The sequence below is a fragment of the Azolla caroliniana genome, unplaced genomic scaffold (assembly GCF_043228905.1).
Source record: "Azolla caroliniana isolate FFs.n. ecotype wild unplaced genomic scaffold, voAzoCaro1.0.p SCAF_22, whole genome shotgun sequence".
NCBI classification, from domain to species: domain Eukaryota; kingdom Viridiplantae; phylum Streptophyta; class Polypodiopsida; order Salviniales; family Salviniaceae; genus Azolla; species Azolla caroliniana.
This window is the reverse complement of record NW_028230457.1, coordinates 10076914-10088845: the sequence shown is the minus strand read 5'-3', so window position 1 is coordinate 10088845 and position 11932 is coordinate 10076914. Positions and strand designations below refer to the sequence as shown.

At 35.0% G+C, this 11932-nt stretch overlaps 1 protein-coding gene across 1 annotated transcript; it reads left to right on the top strand.

Moving 5' to 3' along the window:
- The first annotated feature begins 2648 nt into the window (after nucleotides 1–2648).
- LOC147849965 (receptor-like protein kinase At3g21340) lies at nucleotides 2649–10709 on the top strand. Its single transcript, XM_087337126.1, has 14 exons — nucleotides 2649–3395; nucleotides 5688–6169; nucleotides 6627–6762; nucleotides 6852–6923; nucleotides 7020–7088; nucleotides 7303–7374; nucleotides 7461–7532; nucleotides 7671–7918; nucleotides 8880–9091; nucleotides 9262–9385; nucleotides 9557–9622; nucleotides 9746–9929; nucleotides 10131–10269; nucleotides 10355–10709. The coding sequence occupies exons 1-14, from the start codon at nucleotides 2680–2682 to the stop codon at nucleotides 10610–10612; spliced, it is 2850 nt and encodes a 949-aa protein (XP_087193252.1). The 5' UTR covers nucleotides 2649–2679; the 3' UTR covers nucleotides 10613–10709.
- The last annotated feature ends 1223 nt before the right edge of the window (nucleotides 10710–11932 follow it).

The following is an 11932-nucleotide window of genomic DNA, read 5'->3' as shown; positions in this document are numbered from 1 at the left end:
GTCCGTATGGACTTGTATAAAAGTGTTCGTTGAACACACACTATGTACAGAGTGTTGATATAATTTTGAATAGAGATTCTTGTTCTCTCTCTCTCTCTCTCTCTCTCTCTCTCTCTCTCTCTCTCTCTCTCTCTCTCTCTCTCTCTAGCGTACTGTTAAGCTCTCCATTAAACTTGCTGTCTATTCTCTGTTTTCTGTTTTCTATTGCTTCCACACGCTATTTGTTTTTACAATCCTGTTTTGCAACTTCTTCGATATTTGTTGTTGAAGAAGAGGGATAATATGGGAATCACTTGGGTTGCATGGAATCATCTAGCAACCCCTAGGCGCTTGGAGGGCGCTGGAATATTGAACTTATCTATGCATATGATGGCTCGTAGATTTTCATTATTACAAGAAATGTGTTCAAACTCACAACCATGGATATCTATTGTTCAATATTTCATTGAGAACAAGGGTTTAACACATGGGAGAAAAACAATTAAGGCTTCATGGTGGCAATTACTAAATGGATGTATTTCACTTAGGATTCCGAGCTCTTCATGTGTTCAACACTTGGTTACTTCATGCAAGAAGCACTCTTGTTATGTGTATGGAAACCATCATCTAGTAGAGTGCATTGTAATTCTTTGCAAAAAGAGTTACTTATGTCTTCTCGGTTATTATGTTGGTCAGGAAAGGAGAGATTGCACTCTCAATTTATTCATTTGTTTTGTTGGGGGTCAAAGAGGTGGGAGATATAATTGAGGCTCCATCTCAAAGAATTTTGGAGTTTGTTGAAGCGCGACAATTATTACGCATCACGCCTAATTATGGGTTTATTTGGCAACAACTACAAAATATAGCATTGATGCAAGGTCCCTTACCTCTACAAACAGGAGAACAACCGTGGATTGATTGGTTTTTACGGGATCAAACGTCGTTGTTACAAGTGACTACTAATCTTTTGTATCATTGCTCTGTTGAGTCTCTTAGATGGCTGTAAGGCTGAAGAAGAATGGAAAATGCACAAATCTGATCATGGGTGGTGGTAGATCTTACAACGTAGTTGGCATTCTAAATTGCCACTTGTAGCAAAGAACTTCATTTGGAGGATTCTCTGTTTCTTTAGAGTTATATCATGGAAGACAATGATTGGTAAAATAAGTAATGTCAAATGAGATACTAAGTTATAATAAACAAGATATATACAACTTGAGATACTAAGATAATTATAATCAATACCATCAAATGAATCGAGTTCTAGTAGAATTAGAAGCAACCTAGTAGTGTCTATTTACCATCTAAAAGCTACACATGTGGTGCTTATACATCAGGGCTTCAGAATAGGTGCATATGCTACTACGCCTTTTTGTTAAATTACATTACAAAGTCTTTTAAATTTTAATTCAATTGGGTGCAAATCTATTCAAGTAATTGACATCCAACAATATTACGAGTTATTAAAAGAAGGGGTCAACTTGGGATTTGTGCCATGTTTTTGTCAAATGTACTCACAATGCATCCATTATTTCACGAGAGCTAAGTCAAATATTATTTCATGTGTTGGACAAAGTGGCTTTCCATCTTCACAAATAATTTGGCAAGTTCAACAATATCGAGGCAACCGTAAACCACAATTGTAAAGTTGTATAGTCTATAACATTGTTTGGGTTTGAACTTGGAAGTTAAGTGCAATGTGATTGATTTGATAAATTAGCCATACACATCATAGATGCACCCAATCTAAAACCCATCATAAATTTCCATTAAAGAAACCATCATGAAAATGACGTGTAGGCTTAGGAAGACAATATGCTAATCGAAATAACGACAAACATGATTTTCCTTGAGTTAGTAATTACTAGCAAAATGTAGTTTTTATTACATATTGCCTATATCAAAAGTCAATGGTGAATGCACTTTTTGTACACATTAAACTTTTTCTTTCTAAAAAAAACTACTTCCATTAGTTAAGGCAATGTACATAGGATAATATACCACTCATATCTTACAAGCCAACTTCCATGTCGAAAAGAAAACAACATGTGTAAAGGAAACAACAAAAAAATTCCAAAACACCACATTATGCGATGAGCATAGCATTACTCGACAACATACCCTCCACGTAAGCCTCATACAACCCAAATTCAGCATAGCCATCCTCCATTAAACTTGACATTTGGGGAGTATGGTTGGCAATAATGCCACGTTTCTAGAGGTTCTACTTGACATATGTGTATTAAATAACACAATACAAAGAGTTCAATCCTACCCTAAGAGGTATGATTAATATTCAATATGCGATACCATTGAAAAAACAGCATTTCCGGTTACAACTTACCATCGCTCAAAGGAGAAATTTGCGCAAGTAAACATGGATAGTTGTTTAGGTATGTTAGGTGAATGACTACACTCGATATATATTATTTTTCTCGAGGAGAACTACACATTGACGTCAACAACAAATAGTTTCGAGACGCGTGAGCAACATTATTTAGACTATTGATCACAAAACGATAGCACAAGTCAACGCGGAAGGAACTAAACAAAGAAAAGGAATTAAACAAAGAAAAAGCAAACCATTTGTGGAAAAGCCTTCAAATTACCAACATGATGAGCCATTTGGATAGGCTTCCTCTTTGTCTCTTTGTGTGTGTGTGCCTCCACTAATAGTCTTGAGACTCTGATTTTTGTGTCATGGCTCCACAATCACCCTTAATCCTCCTCCTCATTGTGGTTAGTGTAGCCAGTCTGCTGCGAGTGACCGCCCAATCCCCTCCCGGATTCCTCAGCATTGATGTCGGCACCACGGAGACCGCGAATTACACCGACCCAACAACCGGGATCGTATGGACCCCGGACACCATCCTATGGCCACAACTCGCGGATTGGTCGACAACCTCCACCCTCGGTCCCCCGTCAACTGAGTTTGCCGATGAGAAGCATTACCAGTCGTTCCGATATTTCAAACCCCCTCCAAAATCAGCCGGGTCCCCTAGCCCTACCAAGTTCTGCTACTCCCTCCCTGCCCAAGCCAACAACTACTACTTGATCCGTGTTACCTTCTGGTGCAGCACAAACTTCACATCGGCCTCGACGCGTGTCGGCGGGGTCCTGAGTTTCTATATCATCATTGACAGCTACGTCGGGCCACGGATCGACATCTTGCTCCCGCAAACAAATGCATATGTGGAGGAGTACTATGTACAAGCTCTCGACGGGAGCAAGTCCGTGAACCTGTGCTTCTCGGCGGAGTCCGATGTGAGTGACGCCCCATTTGTCAACAGTATCGAATTGCGCCCTCTAGTCGACACCTTGACTGCTATTAAGGTCTTGAATAGCTCTAACAGCGCCTTACGGGGCCCGATCCGATACGACTTGGGTGCTGCGGATAAAAGCCCGCCCATTATCAGGTAAATAAACTTGCCATTGCATACAAAAGCTAAAGCACAAAGCACAAGCTCTAGTAGTGAAAGAAGTAGTTTACTTACTCTATATGTATCATGATACTTGTCATATACATATATTGTTGGTTGGGTTATGCACATACACACATCTCGAAGGACCTTATGGCCATGTGAACCCAAACATGGTTGCTTCCGTATACATTGTGTAGGTATTGTTCTGTAGACACAAATATGCTGGTGAAGATTAGTGTCTTTACCATGGCATAATTGCAACTACCAATACTCTAAAAACTTTGCACAATTGTACAAGAAGTGGAAACTTTAGCATTCTCCTGTACTCGTTGCTAGGAAGTTGTAACACAAAATGATTCATAAGCAGGGTAAAAAAACGTAAACAATTTTAGAAAGAAGGTCACTTAAAAGGAAATAGGGTGATTTTTCCAATCGATAATATAAGAGGTTTTTTGAATCTCTGTCGATTGTTTTTGAGATATTTCAAATTGCTTGCTTCGAAATTTCGAAAAGAAGAGTTTTCTAGGCACCATTGATTATCATAGAACTAAAAATTTATATTTCAATTATTAATCTTGTATAAAATTTTAGAATTATAAAAATGAATAATTTATTGATTTCAATTGTGAGAAACGATAAAACAAGGCCTATAAATAGTTGACACCATTGTTTTGTGCTACAATGGGTCCAAATTTGAGGATATTACACCCTCATCGCACCAAACTGGAGCCACTAATATGCCAATGCCTCTTATACCATTTTGGCCTCTCTTGACAAATGAAAAAAGATGCTTCCCAAGGCACTTACCATATTTACTTGGTTTGGATGTATGGTGAGAGTCAAAATAAAGCAAAGCTTTATGAAAAATACATTTTCAGTATGCATGATATTTTGACATCGTTTTTGTTGCAAACATGACTATTTAAAAATGTATTAGGTCATTCGCAAAGGCATTGTCACTTAAGCAAGCCTTTCTCTAGTTGGATGTGTTGAACTATCTCTCTCTTATATTTGAAGATCCTCTAAAAGAGTTCAAAACATTCTTTGTTTAAGAGATATAATACAAAACATTACTCTCACTAGAATCACCCCAAAGTGGTTAAACATTATATATGATATAGTTTCTCTTTATTAACTATAGGATTGAAAGAAATCAATCTTTCACCCACAATAAAACATGGGCGTCCAAGTTAAAATGTGGAAGATAAACTCACTTTATATGAAGCTTTTTCTTGATTAGCGTTCAAATTGATATGAAATTCACTGGTCTTTTTGTTATATATTTTGCTAGGCGATATTTTCCGTTGGCTTTTAGGTGATATTAAAGGTTTCAAACGCCAAAGTTTCATTTGTCAAATTGTTTAACGCTATATTTTGAAACAACTAGTGTAATCCAAAATTAAGGATCAACATATGGTGAAGATAGGGAATATATGCAAGTTTGATGAAGAATTCTTTGGTCAATATCCCATTTGTCCCATGAAACACATTACATACAACAAGATCATTTTGGCGTCATGTGTTAATGTAAGGCCCCTTTCCATGCGAAGCCATACCAATAGTCCATAAACTCACATCATTAAGTAATGCATCGTAAAATCTAAAGATGAGCTCTAGAACTTAGCAAATTATCAGATATGCATGAATTGGTCAAACTAACATCTTTTTGGCTATAAAAATGAAAATATAGAAGACTTCAAATTTTCTCTGGTAACATCGTAACTTGTGTATACATTAACAGTGACACACTATCATATTTTAGATAAACGATATTAATTCATTCATTCATGCAATTTGGTATACAACTCTTTTGAATTCATCTTCGTTATCTTAGAATTTGTAAATAGTCAAAATTAGGAAGTTTTGGATGTTGTGGTCAAAGATTGACTCACAAATTCAAGTGTAAGTGCATCACAAAACATTTTGGTGTAAACCTTTATTTCCTATAGGCTATTGGTAGGAAGAAAAGTATATTAAGAAGTCAAGGTGTGAAGTTGTTTATGCGATAGTAGAAGTTTCAATAACAACTTGATCATGTTTTTAAGTGCAACATGAAAAATTATTGTGATACAAATGCATTTGTTGTGCATGTTTTTATTTATATATTACAATTTACCCCATATTGCTTGTGGAAGGTATGAAAGGGAAGAAAAAACCAACAAAACAAATTTTCCAACCAAGGAGACTACATGCAAACCTTAAAGCCAAAGTGGGCACAAATGTGCCTTTAATGCGATTTAGTTTGTAGATTCAAACTGATCAAGATAATATGGTTCAACATTGTAGATTCCCAACCGATAGTTTGGATAGGTTTTGGTTCACATCGACAACTGGCCCCACGAACATGACGAGCAACACAGTATATGTGTCAGGCATGCCGGACATTGTGCCTATGGTGGTGATGCAATCGAATGTGATGGCAAACACGACAGTTGGCCTTGTGTACAACTTTAGCCTTCCCGGGAAACACCTTTACTACATTAACTTGTTTTTTGTAGAACTAGATCCTCAAATCACAGTCGGTCGTGTCTTTGATGTTAGCCTCAACGGAGCACCTACCATGCAAAATGTCGATGTGTTCAATCGTACTTCTGGACACTACAATTGGTATGCAATTTACACAGCTAGTGCCTTTGGCCCTTACGTCGACTATGTCCTTATCACCCTTACGCCTTCCCCATCCTCCATATATCTCCCTTTTCTCTCTGCACTTGAAGTGATGCAAGTTTTTGACAACCCCATGGTTGTCTCCACCTCATCCAATGACAGTATGTGCTTCCTTATCTAATATGAATAAATAGCTAATCAAAGTATGCTTTCCATAATGTTCATGGGTAATTTCCTTTTATAAAGGAAGCTTATTCTTTAAGTATTTCTTTCATTATAAGTAAACTCTTAGGCATAAGGATGTCATGATTGATTTGAACACAACATGACGATTCATGTGTACACAAGTTTTCTCAAGACTCAACTGTATGATAAATATAAACAAATGAATATATATCATGGAGGTTATGATTTGTATGTCCACATAGGGTAGCTAGCCCTTGATATATTAGGCAATTATACATATATGTCTACACTTGGGTTGTCTCACACTTACAATTCATTGACTTGCTAGTGGGACTAATATATATATTAGTCTTTCAATTCATACTTTTAAATGTCTTCCATATATTGGGCCAACACCTTTAGTAATGTCATATATTGGTGTTATTTTAATAGAATTGGGCATTGAAGGTATAACAACCACCTTATCAAATATGATTATCTTCGAGGGAGATCCATGTTTGCCATTGGATTACAAATACCCATGGATAGGATGTGATGACAATACTTCTCCTCCCAGGGTCACATCTATGTGGGTACACTACATTCAAAAGTCTAGTATTCACATTATGTTTACCAAAAAATCAATATGTAATCACTGGCATAATTTGTTGATCATAGATCCTTATCTAATTACAACCTAGCGGGAGGTTTCCCCTCGAGCATCAACAATCTTGATGGGCTTGTTCAAATGTAAGATAAAGCTTTTACACATTTACCTACATATAAGACTTTTGAAATCAATTATAAATCATGCAAAAAACTATGATCAACCACCATGTCATGTAGACTTCTAGATGGGAATGCTTTGGAAGGGCAAGTTCCTGATTTGAGCAATTTGCTATCCCTTGAAGTGTTGTAAGTGTTCTTTTCTAATACTTACTTACTACATCCCACAAATATATATGGATGTGTATAAGTGTTTAATTTTACCTCATTAAGTGTGTCTTCTTAATATAAAAACCTATTGGCTATTATTGTATTTGTATATTTAACAAGAAGATGCATAAATATTGAAAATATGTGTATCTGATCCATGAATACACTGGGTTGAAATGTATAAACTCTACAGGAATTTGAGCAATAACAAATTGAGTGGACCAATCCCTACTTCACTTGGGAAATTGACAAAGTTGAAATATCTGTAAGAATCATTGTTTTCCTAAAATCACAAACACTTCGTGTGGTTGTTACTTATGTTGTTTTGTTCTCATTGCCTGGCACTTCTAGTGATTTGTCACACAACAACTTTAGTGGAACGATTCCAACCACACTCCAACAAAATGCAGGGCTTGTATTCAAGTACGTAAAGTAACTCACTTTCCTAATTGTGTAATTGAGTACAACATAGTATTATTTGTGTTGTCATAAATATAGTGTGCTATTGAAAACATTGTTTGTGATTCACAAGTATTTAAGCATTAATATCATAATTTGTAGGTATGAAGGAAACAACTTTTTGTGCCTTGCAATCAATGCTAGTTGCTCGAGCTCTACACCAGTTTCATCAAAAACAAAAAATCACACACCTTTAATAATTGGAATAGTGTGTGGTGTTTTAGTCATACTTATTTTGATAATATCTGCATGCATTTGCATGTGGAAGAGGCGACAAACTCCTCAACTCTCCACAAGTCATGAAAAGACAACACAACTAAGTACAACTAAAACAAACTACCTAGATCATGGTAATGGCTATGTCTTTAGGTCTCTACCAATAAACATGAATAGTTAATCTAGTCCAAGGTGATTTATATATATGTTTTGCTATAAATCCATATGATGTACCCATTTAAAGCCTAAATCTAGAAAAGTTTAAATTTGAATTGTATGTATATGATAGGATTTGATAACATCTACTAGGATCTTTACCAATTCAAATCCTAGTCATGGCCCAAATTTGATGTCAATTATACTTTTATTATGATCTTCATGGCATGCAAACATATTTGTGTATCTCCTAGATCATGGTTTGTCATCAATGAAAGGCTCCATCTTAGCCACCAAATTTGCCCACCTTTAGCACCATGTCTAGCTAGATTAACTTCCACATTGGTTGGTTAATACCTCTATTTGCATGGAGTTTTGAAGAAGCCATAATGCATATTACTCATTTGCATTTGTGCATATTCCCCAAATCAAATCCAATTAGATATGCTCTCTTAATGGTTAGGTGAAAAATATATCAGTAACCAAAATAATCTTTTCTCACACACGGTGATTTGTAAGGTATTCTCGTGTTGAACATGAATACCAATTCAGAGTTCTCATCATTCTTCATGAAAGGTTTCATAATTCAAAGGGTCAATTTATCGTAAATCAAGTTCATAATGTGAAAGTGTCATGTAACAACAAAATTGATAATCCTTGGAAGTATTAGTTATTAGTTATGAAAACGAGCTAATTCTTGAATGGATTTACCTTAACCTTTAAAATTATGTCAAAAGGTTGAAACATGACCTATCAGGGCTTACTACAATCAATTATGCTAATGTCATCCCTTAGATAGTGGCTAATAAAGTTTTTATACGTAAGAATGTAGATGATTTCTTCAAGACATGCTCATTTTGCTAGAGATGATTTGGAATTTCATTTACTTTTAGTGCTAATTCTTAAAATGAGCTAATATTTCTTGCATATCTTTTATAGTTGTTAGCCATACAAAAGTACTTGAAGCAACAAATGTTGCACAAAGATTTAGTTTTGAAGACATTCTGATGGCGACAAACAATTTCACAACAATCCTCGGTAAGGGTGGTTTTGGCATTGTATATAAGGGCATTCTGACGAATGGAGTTGTTGTAGCAGTTAAAGTTTTATCTAATGCATCACACCAGGGAGTAGAAGAATTTCTCAATGAGGTATTTGAAAAAATGGATTTTCCAATATTCTTTCGGAGTGATCAATAAAATGCACATCTACACCATTCTATACATTTACTTCATTTTTTATTCGTGACTTGTACAGAGATAGTAGAAATCTTAGTGAAAGCTTGTTAATTTGTTGTTTTTTCATAACATTTTGACTATAGGTCACTCTTCTATCTCGAGTGCATCATAAGAACCTTGTGGAGTTGGTAGGATATTGTATTGACAATAACTTGATGCTCGTTTATGAATTTATGTCGGAGGGATCATTTTTTGATGCTCTTTTTGGTAAGTATCATAACACCTCTAAAATATGCCATCATCATATGTAGTATGTACATAAGGTAACACAATAAGAGATCATAACATTATTTTTTATATTAGTCATGATGTGTTAACTGATTATAGTTTTGTATAAATAATAATTCATTGAAATGTGTTTGATGAAAAACAATGAAGGCAAAGCACGGACAACGTCCTTAAAGTGGAGAGAGAGATTGCAAATTTTGTTAGATGCTGGTCAAGGTAAAAAATTTAGTCAAATTAACATTTGGTCAATTGTATATGTATGAGTGAATGTGTGCTTTTATGGTACATATTTGAAACTTTTCAAGTATCTAATCTCATCTTAAAAGATATTGCTTGTAGGGCTTGCTTATCTACACAATGGATGCAACTCTCTAATAATCCACAGGGATGTCAAGAGTAGTAACATTTTGTTAACCAAAAGGTTAGAGGGAAAAATGTCTGATTTTGGTATATCAAGGCTACAAGCCAATGGTGACGACTTCACAACAAGGTTGATCGGAAGCATGGGATATTTGGATCCTGAGTAAGTTTTCATTTATTCCATTTATGCATACAAATTTTTAGAAGTTAGCATTTTAAATCATGTAAAGTTAATTAGCACAACAATTTGCAGTAGATTTTGATGTGAGGAGTAAAACTTGAAGTTTATCTCGTGAATGTAATTTGTGAAAAAACGAATTATTTACTCAAAATCATGACTTCTTTCAATGTCCTTTTAAACTAGGTATGCATTGACGTTGAGATTGACAGAAAAAGTTGATGTATATAGCTTTGGGGTAGTTCTCTTTGAAGCTATGTGTGGTCAACTTCCTTTAATAAGAGACACAAAAATAGGGAATACTGACATTCAGATATCCCAATGGGTAATCATCATTTATACCATTATATTTGAGCTTAGGGAACATTTGTTTTAGATTACAAAAGTAATTTTGGTTTTGAGTGCTTTAGGTGAAACCATACTATGAGCAAGGTGAAATAGAAAAAGTTGTCGACAAAAGACTTGGCAATGAGTACAATGTATCATCTATATGGAAAGTGGCAGAGATTGCAATGGCATGTGTCCAATATGAGGGGAGCACACGACCTACTATGAATATTGTTTGTAGTGAATTGATGGACGCCATAAGATTAGAATCTGGTTATGTTGGAGTTTCACCTACCACAACAAGAGAATTTTTCCCTTCAACAGAAGTGCAAGCTCGATGAACTAATATAAAGTCATAATGACAAATGATTATTATCTTATTGTATTTTTTATTTATTCATTGAATAAATTTCCCTTTTGCAAGCGACGAGAAAATTTCATGTCTGTACCTTGCAATGGAAAAACTATGGATTTTCCTGATGTGAAATAACCCAAATTATGTTTGTATATATGTGATGAAGCATGCTTACTTATAGCAATGGGCCCGGTTCGGTTCGATTTCTTGGCCTTGAAACCAAACCAAACCAAACCATTTATTTATAATGAAAACCAAACCAAACTGTTTACGGAAATTTTAGAACCAAACCAAACTGGTTTATCAAAAATCAAAACCGAACCAAATCACTTTTTTGAGATATTGATTATCATACATATTATGGATTTATGTGAGAAAATCATCATAAATTTGGTCATTATACTTATCATAAATTTAGTTATCACACTTATTATAAATTTGGTCATCATACCTTTCATAAATTTGGTCATCATACTTATATAAATTTGATAATCATACATCAAAGGGACACTCTACTTATAATGTATATAAAATTTAATAACTTAGAGCTTAGAGGTTTAAAATTAAAAGTTGAAAGTTAGCCTAGAGATGAAAATTTAGGAATATTTTTTAACCTATAAACCTATAAACCTATAAACCTATAAACCTATAAACCTATAAACCAAACCACAAAACTAAAACTGCTAAACCATGAAATTCAAAACCGAACCGAACCGAAACCAAACCGGATCATAACATTTGAAACCAAACCAAACGGTTTATTTATTTTTGAACCAATAAACCGTTAAGCCACGATTTAACGGTTCGGTTCGGTTTGAGCCGAAACCGGGCCCATTGCTACTTACTTATTAGCTAAATTGGGTACTATATTTTGTCATTGGAAAATAACCGAAATTATGTTTGTATATATGTGAAGAAGCATGCTTACTTATTAGCTAAATTGGGTACTCTATTTTGTCATTGGAATATTTTTGGCCCATTCAAGAATGCTTTGTTTGCAATGCATGTAGTGTTTAGACTTATAAACACTTGCATTAGAATTGTGATAAGAACTTAAGGTGATGTGCTCTCACAAAGAAATATAGGCACTAACCAAGTTGCAATACTTAGAGAAAAGTTTGTCCCAAAGTGGAATCATCTAGAGTAATTGTTTTGTTAAACTTCTGAATGTTATGCAAATATAGTTTTGCATGATCACTTATGCGTATGCTACTTAAGTTGGACAATTTGGGGCATTCACCAAGGAAGACATGATACAGATGGAGGGTTGCTTAGGATTTGACAAATCTTATTTGTGTCTAGTGTC

What these genes read in the sequence shown, in the direction of transcription:
- LOC147849965 (XM_087337126.1), top strand. Translation starts at nt 2,680, where the DNA reads ATGGCTCCACAATCACCCTTAATCCTCCTCCTCATTGTGGTTAGTGTA. An exon ending in CTCCACCTCATCCAATGACA is followed by an intron (nt 6,170 to 6,626) that starts GTATGTGCTTCC and finishes TTATTTTAATAG; the next exon opens with AATTGGGCATTGAAGGTATA. An exon ending in CTTGATGGGCTTGTTCAAAT is followed by an intron (nt 6,924 to 7,019) that starts GTAAGATAAAGC and finishes CATGTCATGTAG; the next exon opens with ACTTCTAGATGGGAATGCTT.